The sequence below is a fragment of the Colossoma macropomum genome, unplaced genomic scaffold (genome assembly GCF_904425465.1).
Source record: "Colossoma macropomum unplaced genomic scaffold, Colossoma_macropomum, whole genome shotgun sequence".
In the NCBI taxonomy this organism is placed as follows: Eukaryota; Metazoa; Chordata; class Actinopteri; order Characiformes; family Serrasalmidae; genus Colossoma; species Colossoma macropomum.
Genome location: NW_023494796.1, coordinates 4895368 through 4916536, shown reverse-complemented (window position 1 = coordinate 4916536; position 21169 = coordinate 4895368). Strand labels below are relative to the sequence as shown.

Here is a 21169-nt window from a genome sequence, read left to right as displayed (position 1 = left end):
ATCCAACTAAGCAGGATCACGCCTTAAATCAAGCCCAATGTGAGAACTGTCCAACAGGAATGTGCCTTAGCTCTCCTTTGATTGGACAGTGCGTACTCTGAGTTTAAGTTATCTGGCTAGCTGAGAAATTCTGCTTTGCTCAAAATCGCTTCAAGCAGCAGTAGGCTGGACAATTGGAGGCTAAAACAACAGATCTGCAGTGTGATTACTGCTGGTCTAGTGCTGTCTGTCTGTTTCTCTGTGAAAACTGTTGTGCAGAATAAACCACTGCAGATTATGTTTGTGGTTCTGTCTTATTCAGCACAATGCAGAGTGGGGCTATGAGGAAGTCTGGGTTACACATATGCACATGAACAACAGAGCAACTGGAGCTTCTGCTCCACCCATTTTATTTTAGATGGTGGGGGGTTACGGATGCTCACTGTCCATTTTAATAAAAACACCTACTCCACAAGTTATAATACATGTTGTTTCTGCTTCTGCTTAATTTTCTAACATGTGATCAGAGAGTATTTCACAAAGTAGAATTTCTCAGTTTGCCAAATAACTAATACACAAAATAAGCATAAATAATGTTTTTGTTATTGATGTTCATTTACTGTAACAGCTTGCAAGTCCTCCGTGTGTGGTGTCAGTATGTGATTGTCAGTTAAGGGGTTTGTTTTTTGGATGGGTCTGGAATTTACTAAGAACCAAACAGCTACTGATGCTGCACTGGAACCATACCCCCACCCCCAACACTATAATGGTATAAAAACTAAAAAATACTTAGCATGAACCAATGAACCATCCCCTGACTCTACAATAGTACCAAAACTAGAGCCATACATAGCATGACTTCTCTCCTAACACTATAAGGGTATATAAACTGGAGCCACATTTAGGATGACCCTAAAAAGGGGGGGGGGCGTTGTGGCATGGAAGAGAGAAAACATTTTTCTATTCTATTCTATAAATCTGTACGTTGTTAATTGTATATACACTGTAATGATTTGTCCAAACAACAAATCAAGTGGTATCAAACTTTCTATCAAGTTTAATAATGGTCTTAAGTATAAAAATTGTCAGAGATTTTAATATCCACTTTGACAAACCACAGGATCCACTAACTAAGGCATTTGTATCTATCTTAAGAGTCTGTTAGTTTCAATCAAACTATAAAGAGACCCAATCATTATTACATTCACTGTATTGACTACGATTATTTAGCCGCTCTCCCCCAGAACAAGGGACATTTGGAGGAGTCTCAGATCATTACCTAATCTCATATCAAATTTGCTTTAGTTGTAATGTACGTTCATCAGCATGCTACCGTGTTAAGTGGACTATAACATCCTCCACAGCTGGTAACTTTATCAGAAACCTCTCACAATTATCAGCTTCTATCAGCTGTCCGTCTGAACCTACAGAAATAGATATTATGACCGAGTGCTTAGAGGATAATTTTCATTCTACTCTACATAATATGGCTCAGTTATCAGTTCATGAAGGTTGTCCTTGTTGTGTATTGAACTCTTTTCTGGATTTCTGATCATTGTCTTATGTCTTTGCCCTTCTGCATTTTTGCTGTTTTGGATTTGACCCGTGCATGTATTCCCACTACGATTTTTGCCAATCTCTTTACTATTAAAGCCTCATCTTTTGGATTTTACCTTGAGCGTCTGACTGTTTCTGTCACTTTACAGAATACCTCACCATCAATGCAGCCTAAAGTGGGTAACCACTGTTTGGCTTAAAGCCCAGAGCCAATCTTATGAACAGTTTTTGAAAATTTTTTGCATGATTTTTGATCATGATGGTAAAGTTAGTGATGAACTTTTGACAAACTTGCATCAAAGGAATTGTACAGTAGCAGAGTACTTCCTCGAATTCTGTACTTTGGCTGCTGGGAGTAGATGGAATGAGCCAGCTTTACTGGTCATGTTTAGTCAAGGATTCAATCCAGAGATTCTTAGTGAGCTAGCGAGTAGAGATGATGATCTGAAATTAGATGAACTCATTAGTCTATCATCTGGATCAGCTGATTCGTGACCATAAGCATCTAGTGACCAAAAGAAGAGTGAGACCACCAGTAGTGTTACCTCGGGTGGTTCAAGATCTGGAAGAACCCATGCAATGTGATCCATCCCATTTATCTGCCAAGGAGGTAGTTGTTGTTTGAATGAAGGACTGTGTTTCAACTGTGGCAGTGCAGACCACTTTCTACATGAGTGTCAGGCACGCTCAACTAGACTTTTGGCGCTGACACGCTAATGCGGTGAGTATTCTCTTTTCTCATACCTATGGCCATTTACTGCTAAAATCTCTTCTCTGTCTTTCCAGCCCTGTCTGATTCCGGAGCAGAAGGTAACTTCATTCACTCAACACTGGTGACCCAACTGCAGTTCCAGTGATGTCCTTGGAGGTACCGCTACGTATAGCGGCACTAGATGGAGAGCCCGTGGGACCTGGTGCCATTACTCAAAGAACTGAACTTGTTAGAATGTGTGCCAGTGCTCTCCACAATTAACAGTTATCCTTCTTAGTGTTAGAATTATTTGAATTCTCAGTAATATTAGGCCTCCCCTGGTTAGAACAGCATAAAACCCATATTTCTTGGTCTTTCCGCTCGCTTATAGCCTGGTCTGAATACTGCCACCAAAATTGTCTCACTTTTCCATCGATTCAAGTCAGCTCAACACCTGTAGAAAGTCCTAACTCAGACACAGTTTGCAGTATCCCAGCTGATCTCCAAGAAGTGTTTAATAAGAGAAACGCCACCAAATTACCACCACACCGTCCTTATGATTGCACCATTGATCTCACAGAAAATGCTACCTTTCCTAAATCTAGAATTTATCCATTGACTCAAGAGGAAGAACAGGCTATGAACACATATATACTAGAAGCATTGGAGCAAGGGTTTATTAGACCTTCTACGTCACCACCAGCTTCAGGGTTTTTCTTTGTTAAAAAAGAAGGATGGTGGCCTTCACCCTTGTATAGATTACAGAGCGTTAAAACAAGTTGCTAAGAAATATCCCATATAAGAAACATAAGAAACATTCATAGTAGATGTTGACACATCTGAGACTGGAGTATAAGTGTTTCAATAAAAACTTACTTGTTTAGTGGAGCCTTTGGTAATTAGTTTTCCCTGTTAGATAAAAGGTGCAGATCTGGGGGTTCATGGTTATAGAGTATTATGGTAAACTGGGAGTGTTGGTGCTGTCGTCCCACTGCTCTCATGCGTTCACTCAGGTTTGCTGATGGTGGAGTGGAGGGGCGCTGACATCCACTGCTATGCCGATGACACTCAGTTATACTTAGCAAGCAAACCGGATGATAAAATTAAACTTAGCAAGATTGAGGACTGTATAAAAGACGTTAAAGACTGGATGTCGAGTAACTTTCTCCTTCTTAACTCCGATAAAACAGAGGTTCTACTTCTTGGTCCAAAAGCGGCTAGAAACAGACTGTATAATTTAACACTTAAACTTAACAATTTCTCAGTTGCATCAAGCTCATCTGTAAAAAGCCTTGGTGTCATTATAGACCCTGATCTGTCCTTCGACGCACATATAACTAATATTACTAGAACAGCCTTCCTGCATCTCCGCAGTATTGCTAAATTAAGAAATGCATTATCTCTACAGGATGCAGAAAAGTTAGCTCATGCATTTATTACTTCAAGGCTAGATTACTGTAATGCCCTGCTGTCTGGATGTCCCAGCAAAAGCCTTAACAAGCTTCAGCTAGTCCAGAACGCTGCAGCCAGAGTTCTTACTAGAACCCGAAAGTTTGACCATATCAGCCCAGTTTTATCAACCTTACACTGGTTACCAGTTAAATTTCGCATTGATTATAAAATTCTCTTACTGACTTACAAAGCTCTAAACGGACTCGCCCCTCAGTACCTGAGTGAACTTCTCTCTCACTGTGAACCATCAGGCCTACTTAGATCACAAGGTGCTGCTCACTATTAGTACCCAGAATTAATAAAGTTACATCAGGGGGGAGAGCTTTCTCATACAAAGCCCCCCAGCTTTGGAATAATCTTCCTGTTAATATTCAGGACTCAGACACAGCCTCAGTGTTTTAGTCTAGGCTAAAAACTTACTTGTATAGTCAAGCTTTTGGTAATTTAGTTTTCCCTGTCAGTCCTATACCTGCCAGAGTCTCTACTGCTCTGCTAACACTGTAATCTGTGATCAGTCACCCATTACAGAACTGACTCTCTGTGTTTTTCCTTTCCTTTCTTTCTTTCCTTTGCTGAGTTGAACAGCTGCCCATCCTGTGCGTCTGATGCTGCTGCCTCTCTGCCTTGATCGGGTGCCACTGCTCGCCAGCCCTCTGGACCGGCTTGGCCACCATCGAGCTTCTTGTTGTACAATGCCGTGCAAACCTCACCCTCACAACCTGACCCCACTGATGTTGATGCTGCTGCCACTGCTGCTGCATGATCTAAACTAATCAAATTAATCATTGCTCCACCTGTTTTCCCTGTTTTTGTACTAAAAATGTTTACTATCCGGTGTCGACCAGAGGAGGATGGGTTCCCCTTCTGAGTCTTGGTTCCTCTCAAGGTTTCTTCCTGTTTCTCTTAGGGAGTTTTTCCTTGCCACTGTCGCCACTGGCGACGCTCATGGGGGCTTGGACCCGGATTTCTTTCTGTAATGCTGATTTCCTTGTAAAGCTGCTTTGTGACAACACCTGTTGTAAAAAGCGCTATATAAATAAACTTTACTTTCTTACTTACTTACATCTCAGGGAGCCTCATGACTCTGTTACCTTTCTGGTTTCTCCCTTTTAGTGAGGCTGTAATAGCTCAACCTGCCAGAGTTTCTGCTGCTCACTGTTACACTGTATACTGTAACCGGTCACTCTTTACAGAGCTAACTGCCTGTGTGTTTCTTTGCTGAGTTGAACAGCTGCCCATCCTCTGCAGTCTGATGCTGTTGCGTCATCTGCCTTGATCGGGTGCCCACTGCTCACCCACCTTCTGGACCATCTTGACACCATGGAGCTTCCTGCTGTACAATGCTGTGCAAACCTCACCTGCATGAACTGACACTCCTGATGATGCTGCACAGACTTGAAATATTTAATCATAGGCATTGCTTCACCTGTTTTTCCCCTTTTCTATATTTTAATATTTTATATTAACAGTAAAACTTTATTTCTATTCATGTTGTTCTTGTGTTATTGTATGCTATCTAGTCTGGACCAGAGGAGGATGGGTTCCCCTTTTGAGTGTTGGTTCATCTAAAGGTTTCTTCCTCTTGCTCTTAGGGAGTTTTTCCATGCCACTGTGACTATTGATGATGCTCATGGAGGCTTGGACCCAGATTTTTCTGCAAAGCTGCTTTTTGTGACAATGCCTGTTGTAAAAAGCACTATATAAATAAATTTTGACTTGATACTGTAATGATTTGTCCAACTAAAAATAACGAAATAACAATTTTTTTTTCTTTAAAAAAACTTAAAGAATTTAATATTAATTTTTAATTGATAATTAATATTTAAGTACTTTAATGTTTGTTTTAATTTATATTGTGACATCAATGTATGTATGTAGTTCAATTTTAAAAAATGTTCATGCTGGGGTGTTTTAGATTCGTTTAGACAAGGACTTTTGATTTGCATTAATATGGGGGGTTAGGGGGAGGAAAGCTGGGTGTTTTTTTAGTTTCTAGCTAAGGGAGGCTGTGTTTTTAGCTTAACAAGCTAACAGTTTGGTCATTGGGAGTCAAAAGTGAGTGTGCACCTGTTCTTTTGATTTGGTCTTCAGTAAAGTCGTCTAAGTTTATCCTGAGAACCCTCAATGCCACAATAATAATACATTCAGTGAGAAATTTCATTGGAAGCTCCTTCTCATGTTCTTCCTTTGACGTTGTTGTCAAACTACTGTCTGAGGAGAAAATACTGATTGCAAGTAAAAAACCTGTCAGGAAATCATGGATTAGCTTATCGAAGCTGGTGAACAGTGAGGGAGACAAAGCTAACTTACAGCTGAACCCAAAACAGCTCTTAATTAAAATGAAACAGGCAAAAGCAGGCTAAAGTTACTAGTTAAACTGAATCTTAAGCTGACCTACGCAGCTGAGCGGAGCAGCGGCAGACAGGGCAGTGACATCGTTAGCTAATTTGTGAGCTCATAGTTCAAGTTAAAGTATCTTTTTTGAGGTTAGGAGCAGAAAACACAGGAAAATATGACTTGAATTGAATCTCTTTGCAATGGCGATAATACTGCAAGCTGTACATCTCATTTCATTCATTTAATATCAGTTTTCATGCACCCTATTTTTATTTACCTCGATAGTTGCCTTACTCATCTCATAAAAACTAGAGCCATTCTTAAAATGACCCCTCCCCTAACACTATAACGCTATAAAACTAGAGCCATACTTAGCGTGACCCCTCTCCTAACACTATAATGCTATAAAACTAGAGCCATACTTAGCGTGACCCCTCCCCTAACACTATAACGCTATAAAACTAGAGCCACACTTAGCGTGACCCCTCCCCTAACACTATAACGCTATAAAACTAGAGCCACACTTAGCGTGACCCCTCCCCTAACACTATAACGCTATAAAACTAGAGGCACACTTAGCGTGACCCCTCCCCTAACACTATAACGCTATAAAACTAGAGCCACACTTAGCGTGACCCCTTCCCTAACACTATAACGCTATAAAACTAGAGCCACACTTAGCGTGACCCCTCCCCTAACACTATAACGCTATGAAACTAGAGCCACACTTAGCGTGACCCCTCCCCTAACACTATAACGCTATAAAACTAGAGCCACACTTAGCGTGACCCCTCCCCTAACACTATAACGCTATAAAACTAGAGCCACACTTAGCGTGACCCCTCCCCTAACACTATAACGCTATGAAACTAGAGCCACACTTAGCGTGACCCCTCCCCTAACACTATAACGCTATGAAACTAGAGCCACACTTAGCGTGACCCCTCCCCTAACACTATAACGCTATGAAACTAGAGCCACACTTAGCGTGACCCCTCCCCTAACACTATAACGCTATGAAACTAGAGCCACACTTAGCGTGACCCCTCCCCTAACACTATAACGCTATGAAACTAGAGCCACACTTAGCGTGACCCCTTCCCTAACACTATAACGCTATAAAACTAGAGCCACACTTAGCGTGACCCCTCCCCTAACACTATAACGCTATAAAACTAGAGCCACACTTAGCGTGACCCCTCCCCTAACACTATAACGCTATGAAACTAGAGCCACACTTAGCGTGACCCCTTCCCTTACACTATAACGCTATGAAACTAGAGCCACACTTAGCGTGACTCCTCCCCTAACACTATAACGCTACAAAATCTAGAGCCATACTTAGCGTGACCCCTCCGCTGACACTATAACGCTATAAAACTAGAGCCACACTTAGCGTGACTCCTCCCCTAACACTATAACGCTACAAAATCTAGAGCCATACTTAGCGTGACCCCTCCCCTAACACTATAACGCTATAAAACTAGAGCCACACTTAGCGTGACCCCTTCCCTAACACTATAACGCTATAAAACTAGAGCCACACTTAGCGTGACCCCTCCCCTAACACTATAACGCTACAAAATCTAGAGCCATACTTAGCGTGACCCCTCCCCTGACACTATAACGCTATAAAACTAGAGCCACACTTAGCGTGACCCCTTCCCTAACACTATAACGCTATAAAACTAGAGCCACACTTAGCGTGACCAGAGGGGAACCATACTTAGCGTGACCCCTCCCCTAACACTATAACGCTATAAAACTAGAGCCACACTTAGCGTGACCCCTCCCCTAACACTATAACGCTATAAAACTAGAGCCACACTTAGCGTGACCCCTCCCCTAACACTATAACGCTATAAAACTAGAGCCACACTTAGCGTGACCCCTCCCCTAACACTATAATGCTATAAAACTAGAGCCACACTTAGCGTGACTCCTCCTCTAACACTATAACGCTACAAAATCTAGAGCCATACTTAGCGTGACCCCTCCCCTGACACTATAACGCTATAAAACTAGAGCCACACTTAGCGTGACCCCTTCCCTACTACTATAACGCTATAAAACTAGAGCCACACTTAGCGTGACTCCTCCCCTAACACTATAACGCTATAAAACTAGAGCCACACTTAGCGTGACTCCTCCCCTAACACTATAACGCTACAAAATCTAGAGCCATACTTAGCGTGACCCCTCCCCTGACACTATAACGCTATAAAACTAGAGCCACACTTAGCGTGACCCCTTCCCTAACACTATAACGCTATAAAACTAGAGCCACACTTAGCGTGACTCCTTCCCTAACACTATAACGCTATAAAACTAGAGCCACACTTAGCGTGACCCCTCCCCTAACACTATAACGCTACAAAATCTAGAGCCATACTTAGCGTGACCCCTCCCCTAACACTATAACGCTATAAAACTAGAGCCACACTTAGCGTGACCCCTTCCCTAACACTATAACGCTATAAAACTAGAGCCACACTTAGCGTGACCCCTCCCCTAACACTATAACGCTATAAAACTAGAGCCACACTTAGCGTGACCCCTCCCCTAACACTATAACGCTGCAAAATCTAGAGCCATACTTAGCGTGACCCCTCCCCTGACACTATAACGCTATAAAACTAGAGCCACACTTAGTGTGACCAGAGGGGAACCATACTTAGCGTGACCCCTCCCCTAACACTATAACGCTATAAAACTAGAGCCATACTTAGCATTGCAGCAGTTACAAATCATACTGAAGTCAGCTTTCTATTTGAATTCCCCTGTTCCACCTTGAATGGTGCTGCAGTTACACTTGGCAAATATGAAGCTGAAGTCTGCGTCCTATTTGCAAGCTTTTTTTTCTACTTTTCCCTTTCCACCCTAAATTGTGCAGCAGCAGTTTCATTGTGACAAATATAAAGCTGAAGTTAGTTTCCTACTCCAATTTTCCTGTTCCATTCAGTCCTAACTCCTAAATTATGGGTTTCTAATAAAGCGGCCAAGCAGTGTATCTGCAGCCCTTTATAGTAACTAAAACTATTTTTAATTGTCTAACTAACATGTCGTCAGCCTTATTCAATCAATAATTAAATATTATTCTGCTGTTTTAATGTAGATGTAACACTCACCGAGCTTTTTTGCAGACAGTCAGAGCTGGAATCAGTCTCCTATAACCCTCTTCTGATGTGTTGTATTTCTTCAGGTCCAGCTCATCCAGAACCTCCTCTGAGGTCAGAAGCATGCAGGCTAGTGCTGAACACTGTCCAGGAGAGAGTTTCACCTCTGAGTGTTTCTCTGAGTGTAGAAACTCTTGAATCTCTCTGGAGAGAGACTGGTCTTTCATTTCAAACAGACAGAGGAACAGATTGATGGATCGCTCAGTGGAGATGATGGATCTCTCGGTGGAGATGATGGATCTCTCAGTTGAGATGGGATATTGATAATCATTTCCTTTAATTAATCTCTTGATGTGCTTTCTGGTTTCCTCTGAGCTGCTCTGTGTTGGTGTCAGTAGACCCTGTAGGAGTCTCTGATTGGGCTCCAGTGAGATGCCCAGTAGGAAACGGAGGAAAAGATCCAGGTGTCCATTCTGACTCTTTACAGCTTCATCCACTGTTCCAATCAGCAGCTCATCTAGAGGAACATTCTCAGACCACTTTCTGTACTGTGGGTGGGAAAACCCCAGTGGCACATCCTCAGACCACTCACTGTATTGTGGTTTAAATATCTGCAGGTCCTCCATGTTTTTGCTCTCATAGCAGTGAAACACATAAACAGCAGCCAGGAACTCCTGAAAGCTCAGATGAACAAAGCAGTAGACCTTCCTCTGGTAAAGCACACATTCCTCCCTAAAGATCTCAGTGAAAATCCCAGAATACACTGAGGCCTCAGTGACATCGATGCTGCTCTCTCTCAGGTCCTCTTCATAGAACATCACATTGCCCTTTATCAGCTGTTTGAAAGCCAGTTCAGCCAGTTTCAGAAGAATGGTTCTGTTGGACTCCAGCAGGTTCTCTGGGTCTCTCTCATTTTTCTCCTCATACTTCTCGTTTTTCATGTTTGTCTGAGTGATCAGGAAGTGTGAGTACATTTCAGTCAGAGTTTTAGGGATTTCTGTATTACGCTGTTTCATGATTTGCTGAAGAACAGTGGCTGAGATCCAGCAGAAGACTGGAATGTGGCACATGATGTGGAGGCTCCTCGCTGTCTTCATGTGGGAGATGATTCTCTTGGCTTGGTCTTCATCACTGATCCTCTTCCTGAAGTACTCCTCCTTCTGTGGGTCACTGAACCCCTGAATTTCTGTCACACGGTTGATGTATTTTGGAGGGATCTGATTGGCTGCTGCTGGTCGGGAGGTTATCCAGATCAGAGCAGAGGGAAGCAGCTCTCCTTTGATGAGGTTGGTCATCAACACACCCACTGATGATGTCATGGTGATGTCAGATACTTTCTCACACTGTTCAAAGTCCAGCTGAATTCTGCTTTCATCCAGACCATCAAATATAAACACAGCTTTGATCTGATCATAAATCTCTGGGTCCAGATCTTTGAGCTCAGGATGGAAGTCACACAGAAGTCCATGAAGACTGTATTGATCATCTCTAATCAGGTTCAGCTCCCGGAACGGAAGCACAAACATGAGCGCTACATCCTGATTGGCTTTTCCTTCAGCCCAGTCCAGAATGAACTTCTGCACAGAGACAGTTTTTCCAATTCCAGCGATGCCTTTAGTCAGAACAGCTCTGAGCTTTGGCTCTTTTGGTCTGTTATCTTTTCTTTTTCTGAGTCTGTCAGCCTTCTCAGCTCTAATGTTCTCTTCTCGTGTTTCTCCTTCAGCACCTTGTAGAGGTTTAAAGATATCTAAGCAGTTGATTGGAGAGTCTTGTAAGTGTCTCCTGGATGTTTTCTCCATCTGTAGAACCTCATGTTCTTCATTCACTCTTTCACTCTCTCCCTCTATGATGTAGAGCTGTGTATAAATCCTGTTCAGGAGGGTTTTATTCTCTTCTGTTTTGATTCCCTCAAATAAGCTCTCGTACTCGTTCCTCATGCTGGTTTTGTGTTTCTCTAAAATTCTGTGAATTTTACCTGGTTGGTAAATATCTGCCAGAGTGTTTGTCTGCAGTGCTGTTTGTGTGGAGTGCTGCCTAATAAGGGCCAAACACAGTAACACAAACGTCATTAACACAAATACCCATAATAATCTTCTAACCATATATTTCATTAGATTTGAGCTATTTATTTAAAAATGTTATTTTTTTGGTTTACCTCAAATTCCCAGTTCTGAACAATTATAAATATTAACAGGCAATAATGTAGTAATATAACGTAAACATGTAACATTAATTGAGGTTAAACTTGGTTTTAAATATTAAAGAATTGGTTATTTATAATTAAATTTCACTAAGTTATGAGCTGAGTAGCAGTTAGTCAGAATCTAACCTGTACTGAGGCGCCTGGCAGTGTTTGGGTCTCTATTGTGCTTGCGCAGGCATCTTAATGACAAAAATCAGTGTGTGGTGAAAATAACCAACCTGTTTGCTCAGCAAAATGTTTGTGAGCATGTCGAATGTGATATTATTATTATTCTTATTATTTAACAATATATTAAAAAATAAAGCATAAATCAAATTAAGCTAATACATTAATTAATAACTGCAAACTATAAAAGCAATGAATTCATGACAAACAAAGCTTATAAAAATGTCTTTAGTCACCTGAAATTATGTACTGTGATTTCCTGTCTCTAATATTAAATTGTTTTTGTTGCAATAAACATCATCAAACTGGAACTTTTGATTAAATTAACATTGTTATGAATTATTGTTTACCATATGAACACCATATTCTGGATGTTTGCAGACATAAGCTATCAACTTCCAATCACTTTCCTTTATAATCAAAAGCAGGTCTGTTTGGTCTTTCTTATAGACCCGAAAGATCAAACAGTATTTAGTGCTGGTTTAAGGAACTATTACCTCTATTTTTACACATTTCTCTGTATGTTACTTATTTCTTGGCTCAGTATTAACTGTAAAGCATTCAGTCAAACATCAATTCTTGTGGTATAAATGATCTCCAAATCACTTATAATTGCACATTTTGAAAAAAAATATTTAGAGAGCATAAAACTTAGTAGGTTCATGTGTAGAGTGTATTCACAGTATTTTTTAAAAACAATTCTGTGTGATGATACATGCATGTGTTTCATGACACCACATACACATAACACCACTGGTTAAACAGACTCCAGGTTAAGAGCAGGTCATCCACCCTTTCCTGCCTGTGATACGCTGATGTCCTGCCAAAGCCCAGAAAGCACTAATACATCCCTTTGGGACCCAGTTAAATTCTAGCAAGACTCAAACTCAGACAGTCCTTTATCCAGAGTCCAGCGGTGTGTCTCTGAAGAGTTTCACTCACTGTGAGTCACATCACTCTTTATAGACACTCAGCTGGACACTGGAGAAACTGCTCTTTGGGTTTCACTCCTGCTGATATTAAATATGTGAGAAACTCCAGCCTTTATAAACTGATCTACAGCCCAGAGCTCAGAAACATGTTTACAGTGATTCACTATCAGAACTGCTGTTTACTGGTAGCAGTTATTTACCCTGAGTCAGAGGATCCTCTCCCTCCACTGGGCTGTGCTGGTAACATCATGGACTGGTCACTCTTTGTAGACACACAGCTGGATTCTCCTCCTCCTCTGCTGAATTTAGGAGGGTCCACCATGGATCGGTCACTCTTCATAGACACACAGCTGGATTCTCCTCCTCCACTTCTGAATTTAGGAGGGTCCACCATGGACCGGTCACTCTTCATAGACACACAGCTGGGTTCTCCTCCTCCTCTGCTGAATTTAGGAGGGTCCACCATGGACCGGTCACTCTTCATAGACACACAGCTGGATTCTCCTCCTCCTCTGCTGAATTTAGGAGGGTCCACCATGGATCGGTCACTCTTCATAGACACACAGCTGGATTCTCCTCCTCCACTGCTGAATTTAGGAGGGTCCACCATGGACCGGTCACTCTTCATAGACACACAGCTGGATTCTCCTCCTCCTCTGCTGAATTTAGGAGGGTCCACCATGGACCGGTCACTCTTCATAGACACACAGCTGTGTTCTCCTCCTCTTCCGCCTCTGCTGAATACAGGATGGTCCACCATAAACGAGTCACTCTTCATAGACACACAGATGGGTTCTGGAGATCCTGCACACTTCACTCTGAGAAAAGTTCATCCACAATGAGATTTCCGTGCTGAGTAATTATGTTCCTTACTAAAACTCATTTATTCTGATCATAAGTAACGATTTCCTCTGTTTAATCAGGTTAAGAGCTGAAATAAAGTTACTCACTTTGAATCAGAGGTTCTTCCTCCACTGCTGGAGTGATGAAGCTCCATCACTTAAGTTTTACTCTCCACACACAGCTGGACACTGGAGATGCTGCTCTCTGTGAACAGTTCATTAATGTAGCATGAAATAACACTTGGATAATGAATATAACTATGACATATGAAACTAAAATATTATGGGATGCTAGGTAACTAATTGTTTTGGGCAGTGGAGGGTTTTTTTTTAATAATTCAATACTATCTACTACTAGAGAGGTGGTTGAAGCAGACACACAAGTCTACTGACACCATCACATCTTCTGCTGCTCTATTCTTTATTAATCATAATCAGTCATTATGTGATTCTAATGTGCTGTCAGTGAATGCTGTGTAGAGCTCATACTGTTCATCACACAGAACTTCACATTAGAGGGTTTTATCACTTTGTACATGAATTCTGAGATTGGGCATTAGAAAACTTCAATGTAAAAGCCAAATCAAAACTCCTAAATGTTATATATACATGATGATGGAAACAGAGTGTTGGATAAGCGTTGACATTGTGGAGACGTAAATCATATTTCAGCTTCATCTGAGCACCATAATAATAAAATGTGTACTACTGTTCCAGAACTGTGCTGTCATTCTCAGGTGGACGGTGTTGGAGTGGAACAGTAATTTGATCTCTCAGTAAATGGTCCTTGACTCTGAGCGGCTGTAATTCAGCCGTGTACAGATGACCACTCTACTCAGAGCTTATACAGGCTCAGATCTCTCCATTACCTTATACCATGATACCGTGATATTTTCTGAGATGGTTGTCATAACATGAAAATCTCATACTGTTCCTATTAATGAGGTTTGGTGTTATCTAGATGAAAGGAGTTCCATGTGTGGAACCAAAGCTCCTCTCTCCATGTTGTGTAGAATGACAGAACTGCACAGGTTACTCTGCTCTACCTGCTGAGTTTAATCAGGTGAGGCTGGAAGTGAGGAAAACTTCACTGCACCATTCATACTGTAAACTCTCTCTACCTCAGTAGAACCGTCCTCCTCTCTGGATCTTCATGGTGGATCACTAATTCTTCATTTAGCTGAGTTCAAGTGAGTCTGGTCTCTATCTCTGAATCAGTCTGAAACGGAACAATGAAAGAAAATCATACTGAACTCATACAGGTAGAAAATATATATAATACACACTGTGGAGTTTATAACCTATATACAGTAATATTTTAGAGTTTATTGAGGTGAACTCTCTTAAGGACACCAGGGAATATTCTGGTTGTGTGTGAACAGGTTGGTAAATATATTTGTATGTTATTACAACCTTTATCTGGAGAACTGTAAGCTGGCTAGCCTACTTTCTTCACAGCTAAATCTGCCGAATCCTTGGATTGCAGTGATTCAATCACTTCCCTTTTCTTTACACAGACTGCCAAAACCTAAAGAAAGCTCAAAAATCTCCCATTTTAGATGTTTTTGTGTTTTTACGACATTCACACCAAACACTAACATTTGTCTTTCTCATTTTTTTCTTATCTCTTTTACCCCTGCCTGCCACCCTCCTCCCCAACTCTATGGAGGACCAATGAGACTTTGTTAATGGTAATATACAGCACATAGAAAAATAGTGGCTGAAAAAAACACCACAATAAATAATAGTAGTAATAACAACAACAATAATAATAGAAATAATGATATAAATGTTAAAAAAATAAGTAACAGTGATAATACAAAAAACAAAACAAACACAAAGAAAAAGAGTGATGTTAGCGTAGTGTTTTTTTTTTCAATTAATATCTCTGTTGTATAGATTTGTGTGTGTGTATGTGTGTATGTGTGTGTGTGTGTGTGTACAAAACACACACAAGTCATCCACAGCTCAACTACAGCATTAACAAACAAATGAGTCATCCACAGCTCAACTACAGCACGAACAAATGAGTCATCCACAGCTCAACTACAGCATGAACAAACAAATGAGTCATCCACAGCTCAACTACAGCACGAACAAACAAATGAGTCATCCACAGCTCAACCACAGCACGAACAAACAAATGAGTCATCCACAGCTCAACTACAGCACGAACAAACAAATGAGTCATCCACAGCTCAACCACAGCACGAACAAACAAATGAGTCATCCACAGCTCAACTACAACACGAACAAACAAATGAGTCATCCACAGCTCAACTACAGCACGAACGAACAAATGTGTCATCCACAGCTCAACCACAGCACGAACAAACACAGCTCAACTACAGCATAACAAACGAGTCATCCACAGCTCAACTACAGCATTAACAAATGAACGAGTCATCCACAGCTCAACTACAGCACAAACAAACGAACGAGTCATCCACAGCTCAACCACAGCATGAACAAACAAATGAGTCATCCACAGTTCAACTACAGCACAACCAAATGAGTCATTCACAGCTTAACTACAGCACAAACTAATGAGTCACCCACAGCGCAACTACAGCACAAATGAGTCATCCACAGTTCAACTACAGCACGAATGAACAAACGAGTCACCCAGCTGTTAGCATTTAGCTGTTAGCCGTTAGCATCTTTTACCCAGAATAGAAGTCTGTAAGCAGCTCACACACTGAACTATTTATAACCAGAATGTGGTGATTTACATAAATTAAAGGTTCTCCTCGCAGAAAGAAGCTCTGATGCTTCAAAAGCTCCAACATGTCTCTGGGTTTATTGGTTACCTGAGCATTAGCTTAGCTTAGCTCCAGTTATCTGACTTTATCAAACAGAACCTTTCAGCAGAACCTAAAACAGAACCCAGCAGCTGTTCCTCTCAGATCAGTGTGGTTCTCCTTGTTCTCCTCAGTGAACTGTGTGTTGATCTTCAGTAATTCCCTCTGAGCTTTCCTCTGTTTATGATCTTCTCTTCTCTGAACAGACGCGGCTCCACTTTCACTTTCACTCTAAACTGGTTTGGACTGGATTAGTTCTCCACCACAGGAAGAAATGCTAAAGGTTTTTAATGGTTGAAGAGGATGGAGTGATGTGTCGCTCCATCAATCAGAGCGTTCTCTTCACCTCTGAGACCGTCTGTTCTAATGCACCCAAACAGTCTGTTCTAATGCACCCAAATGTTTGTTTCAGAAATTCAGTTCTTCTTTTCCCCCAAAAGTTTATATACGTAAACTCAGAGTTATGTATATTACATTTCCTGTCCCCCAAAAGCTAAGGATGTTCATTTCAAGATAATATATGAAATATATTCATCTAAAGAATTTCTAAGACAGAGGTTTAATTTGGATGAAAATGTTTGTCCTTTCTGTAAATAAGACACAGAAACAACTGAGCATTTGTTTGTTTCCTGTAAGTAAACTAACACATTTTGGGATGATTTACATTATTGTTTATATCCAAAGATTTGGGGTTTAAGTGAGTTTGCAAAGACAGATATTATATATGGAATGCCTCTCCAAGGCACAGATTCTAAAATTATTATGAATGTTATTTTACTGTTAGGAAAACTTTTTCATAAATAAACTAAGGTATATGAAAACACCATCTTTTTACATATTTCACAAGGAGCTCATGTACTATTTTATTACCTTAGAGTACATGAAAAAGAAAAATGCCAAAAAGTTACTAAGATTAATTTATAAATATAGAACGATGTTGGCTTCAGAATGGCACCGCAACTCTCATTGAGACTTGTCCTCCCAGCTAAAAGTTTCTTCAGTCAGTCAGACAGGACAAAGGGGGCTGTTATAGCTGCTATCTTCTCTAATCAGTTCAGTTGTACTCAGACTGACTTTACTTAATTTTCATCTGTTGAATATCTAGCCATTGTTCTTAAGCCTGAATTGGACATGATTATTTTAACACTCTACAGACCACCTCAGCAATCCTCAGTGTTTCTGCTGGAATTCTCTGAAATTATGTCCATTATTCTCACTAGTTATGACTGGGTAATTCATATCATTGGAGACATGAATATTCATATTAACAATAGCATTGACTCGAAGGCCAGGGAATTCCTAAATCTCTTAGACAGTCTAGGACTAATTCAGCACGTTACTGAAGCTAGCCATCTGGGTAATAATGCTTGACCTAGTAATAACACATGGAATAGGCATCAACTATGTTTCAGTGTCTGATATTCCTGTTTGATGTGTTATTAAGTACAGCTAGTAACAAAAAAGAATTTATAACTCAAAAAAGGTACTTTGATGCGACAGCTGAATGGAAATTCTCTGAACTTGCAAAGTCTGTTGATTTTTGTAATGCACAGTCTTCATTAAATGAAACGGTTGATGCCTTAAATAGCAATTTAAGCGACACATTGGACAGTGTTGCACCAGTCAAAATCAAAAAGGGGCCATACGACAAAATATCTCAATGGATAAATAATACTATCCACGAGCTTAAGAGATTGTGTAGAACAGCTGAACAGGCTTGGAGAAAAACTAGAGATTCACCATAGCATTTTGAAAGAGCATATCTCCACCTATAACAATGCTACCAACACGGAGGGAAGAGCCCATTTTTCAAATATTATAGCTGAGAATTGTGGCAATTCCAGGGTATTGGTCTCAACTATTAACAGATTATTAAGTCCAGCTCCAGCCTCTGACATTTTTAGGCTTCTGCCTCAAAATGTGAAGAATTTGCTAAGTTCTATAACAGCAAAATAATAACTATTAGCACAGGTATAGTCAGAAAGAGCAGTAACTAATATGATGTGCCCTGTAATAGGACAGCAATTATGAGCAACTTTAATACCATCTCTGAGGCAGAACTCTGTAAGATTGTAAGACAGAGCAAATCTTCAACTTGCCTGCCTTGACCCCATCCCTACAAAATTCTTAAAAATGTGCTGCATTTGACACAATCAACCACAACATTGTAATCAGTTGACTAGAAACTGGTGTGCAGTTCTGTGTGATGGACAGTATGAGCTCTACACAGCATTCACTGACTGCAGATTAATATCATATAATGATTGATTATGATTAATAAAGATTGGAGCAGCAGAAGATGTGATGGTGCCAGTAGATTCTGGTGTCTGCTTCAACCGCCTCTGTAGTGACAGATATGGACTGGATTATTTTAATAAAAACATTAGTTAAAAAAATATTTCATGCTGTTTTAACAAAAAAACTCAACAAAGACTAACTATACATGTGTATGGATGAACTCTTCATAGAGAGCAGCATCTCCAGTGTCCAGCTGTGTGTGAAAAGTAAAACCTCAGTGATGGAGCTTCATCACTCCAGGAGTGGAGGAAGAACGTCTGACCCAAAGTGAGTAACTTTATATCAGCTCTTAATCTGATTAAAAGGAAAAAGGAAATCATGACTTATGATCAGACTAAATGAGTCTTAGTAAAGAACATGATTAATCAGCACTCAAATCTTATTGCGGATGAACTTTTCTCAGAGTGAAGCATGCGGGATATCCAGAACCCAGCTGTGTGTCTATGAAGAGTGACCAGTCCATCGTGGACCCTCCTAAATTCAGCAGAGGAGGAGGAGGAGAACCCAGCTGTGTGTCTATTTAGAGTGACTGGTCCATGGTGGACCCTCCTAAATTCAGAAGAGGAGGAGGAGAACCCAGCTATGTGTCTATGAAGAGTGACCGGTCCATGATAGACCTTTCTAAATTCAGCAGAGGAGGAGCTGAACCCGGCTGTGTGTCTATTAAGAGTGACCAGTCCATGGTGGATGCTCCTAAATTCAGAAGAGGAGGAGGAGAACCCAACTGTGTGTCTTTGAAGAGTGACCAGTCCATGATAGACCTTCCTAAATTCAGCAGAGGAGGAGCTGAACCCAGCTGTGTGTCTATTAAGAGTGACCAGTCCATGGTGGACGCTCCTAAATTCAGAAGAGGAGGAGGAGAACCCAGCTGTGTGCCTATGAAGAGTGACCGATCCATGGTGGACCCTCCTAAATTCAGCAGAGGAGGAGGAGAACCCAGCTGTGTGCCTATGAAAAGTGACCGATCCATGGTGGACCCTCCTAAATTCAGCAGAGAAGGAGGAGAATCCAGCTGTGTGTCTACGAAAAGTGACCGGTCCATGGTGGACCCTCCTAAATTCAGCAGAGGAGGAGGAGAACCCAGCTGTGTGTCTACAAAGAGTGACCAGTCCATGATGTTACCAGCACAGCCCAGTGGAGGGAGAGGATCCTCTGACTCAGGGTAAATAACTGCTACCAGTAAACAGCAGTTCTGATAGTGAATCACTGTAAACATGTTTCTGAGCTCTGGGCTGTAGATCAGTTTATAAAGGCTGGAGTTTCTCACATATTTAATATCAGCAGGAGTGAAACCCAAAGAGCAGTTTCTCCAGTGTCCAGCTGAGTGTCTATAAAAAGTGATGTGACCCACAGTGAGTGAAACTCTTCAGAGACACACCGCTGGACTCTGGATAAAGGACTGTCTGAGTTTGAGTCTTGCTAGTATTTAACTGGGTCCCAAAGGGATGTATTCGTGCTGTCTGGGCTTTGGCAGGACATCAGGGTATCACAGGCAGGAAAGGGTGGATGACCTGCTCTTAACCTGGAGTCTGTTTAACCAGTGGTGTTATGTGTATGTGGTGTCATGAAACACATGCATGTATCATCCCACAGAATTGTTTTTAAAAATCCAGAGAATACACTCTACACATGAACCTACTAAGTTTTATGTTCTCTAGATATTTCTTATTATTTATTATTAAATGTTCATTTATACCACCACCCCATTTCCAAAAAAGTTGGGACGCTGTGCACAATGTAAATAAAGACACAGATCAGGCATAACATTATGACCACCTCCTTGTTTCTACGCTCATTGTCCATTTTATCAGCTCCACTTACTATATAGGTGCACTTTGTAGTTCTACAGTTACAGACTGTAGTCCATCTGTTTCTCTGATACTTTGTTAGCCCCATTTTACCCTGTTCTTCAGTGGTCAGGACCCCCATGGACCCTCACAGAGGAGGTACTATTTGGGTGGTGGATCATTCTCAGCACTGCAGTAACACTGACGTGGTGGTGGTGTGTTAGTGTGCATTGTGCTGGTACAAGTGGATCAGACACAGCAGTGCTGCAATGATATGCAAATCATGTAAACCATATTTTTAAAGGATTTAAAGGATTTTAATGCAGTGCGGCCTGAGGGCCCAAAGATCACGGCCAGCAAGTATTGTTTTTTGGCCTTGTCCCTTACATACAGAGATTTCTCCAGATTCTCTGAATCTTTTAATGTTATTATGTACTGTAGATGATGAAAAGCAAAAGTTCTTTGCTATTTTATGTTGAGAAAGTTATTCTTAAATTGTTGCACTATATGAGAACCCCTCCACATCTTTACTTCTGAAAGACTCAGCCTCTCTGGGATGCTCAGATCACAGTGTGTGTTAGTGAACCCTTAACCATAAACATCCAATTCTATAATATGAGAGTGAAGGAGTGAGTGAAGAACATGAGGTTCTACAGATGGAGAAAACATCCAGGAGATGCTTACAAGACTCTCCAATCAACTGCTTAGATATCTTTAAACCTCTACAAGGTCCTGAAGGAGAAACACAAGAAGAGATCATTAGAGCTGTGGAGGCTGACAGACTCAGACACAGAGAAAGAAAAGAAGATAACAGACCAGAAGAGCCAGAGCTCAGAGCTGTTCTGACTAAAGGCATCGCTGGAATTGGAAAAACTGTCTCTGTGCAGAAGTTCATTCTGGACTGGGCTGAAGGAAAAGCCAATCAGGATGTAGAGCTCATGTTTGTGCTTCTGTTCCGGGAGCTGAACCTGATTAGAGATGATCAATACAGTCTTCATGGACTTCTGTG

General features: G+C 41.0%; 1 protein-coding gene across 1 annotated transcript in view; it reads right to left on the bottom strand.

The window, feature by feature from the left end:
- LOC118817004 (NACHT, LRR and PYD domains-containing protein 3-like) overlaps window positions 1–16291 on the bottom strand; it is a 35970-nt gene extending 19679 nt beyond the window's left edge. Inside the window, exons 1-5 of the mRNA XM_036583646.1 lie at window positions 16085–16291; window positions 14396–14493; window positions 13383–13479; window positions 12633–13250; window positions 9145–11166 (exon numbers count right to left, since the gene is read on the bottom strand). Coding sequence (XP_036439539.1) covers window positions 9145–11166; window positions 12633–13250; window positions 13383–13429 — 2687 coding nt within the window. The 5' untranslated portion in view covers window positions 13430–13479; window positions 14396–14493; window positions 16085–16291. The remainder of the gene's footprint in view (window positions 1–9144; window positions 11167–12632; window positions 13251–13382; window positions 13480–14395; window positions 14494–16084) is intronic.
- Window positions 16292–21169: the final 4878 nt, after the last annotated feature.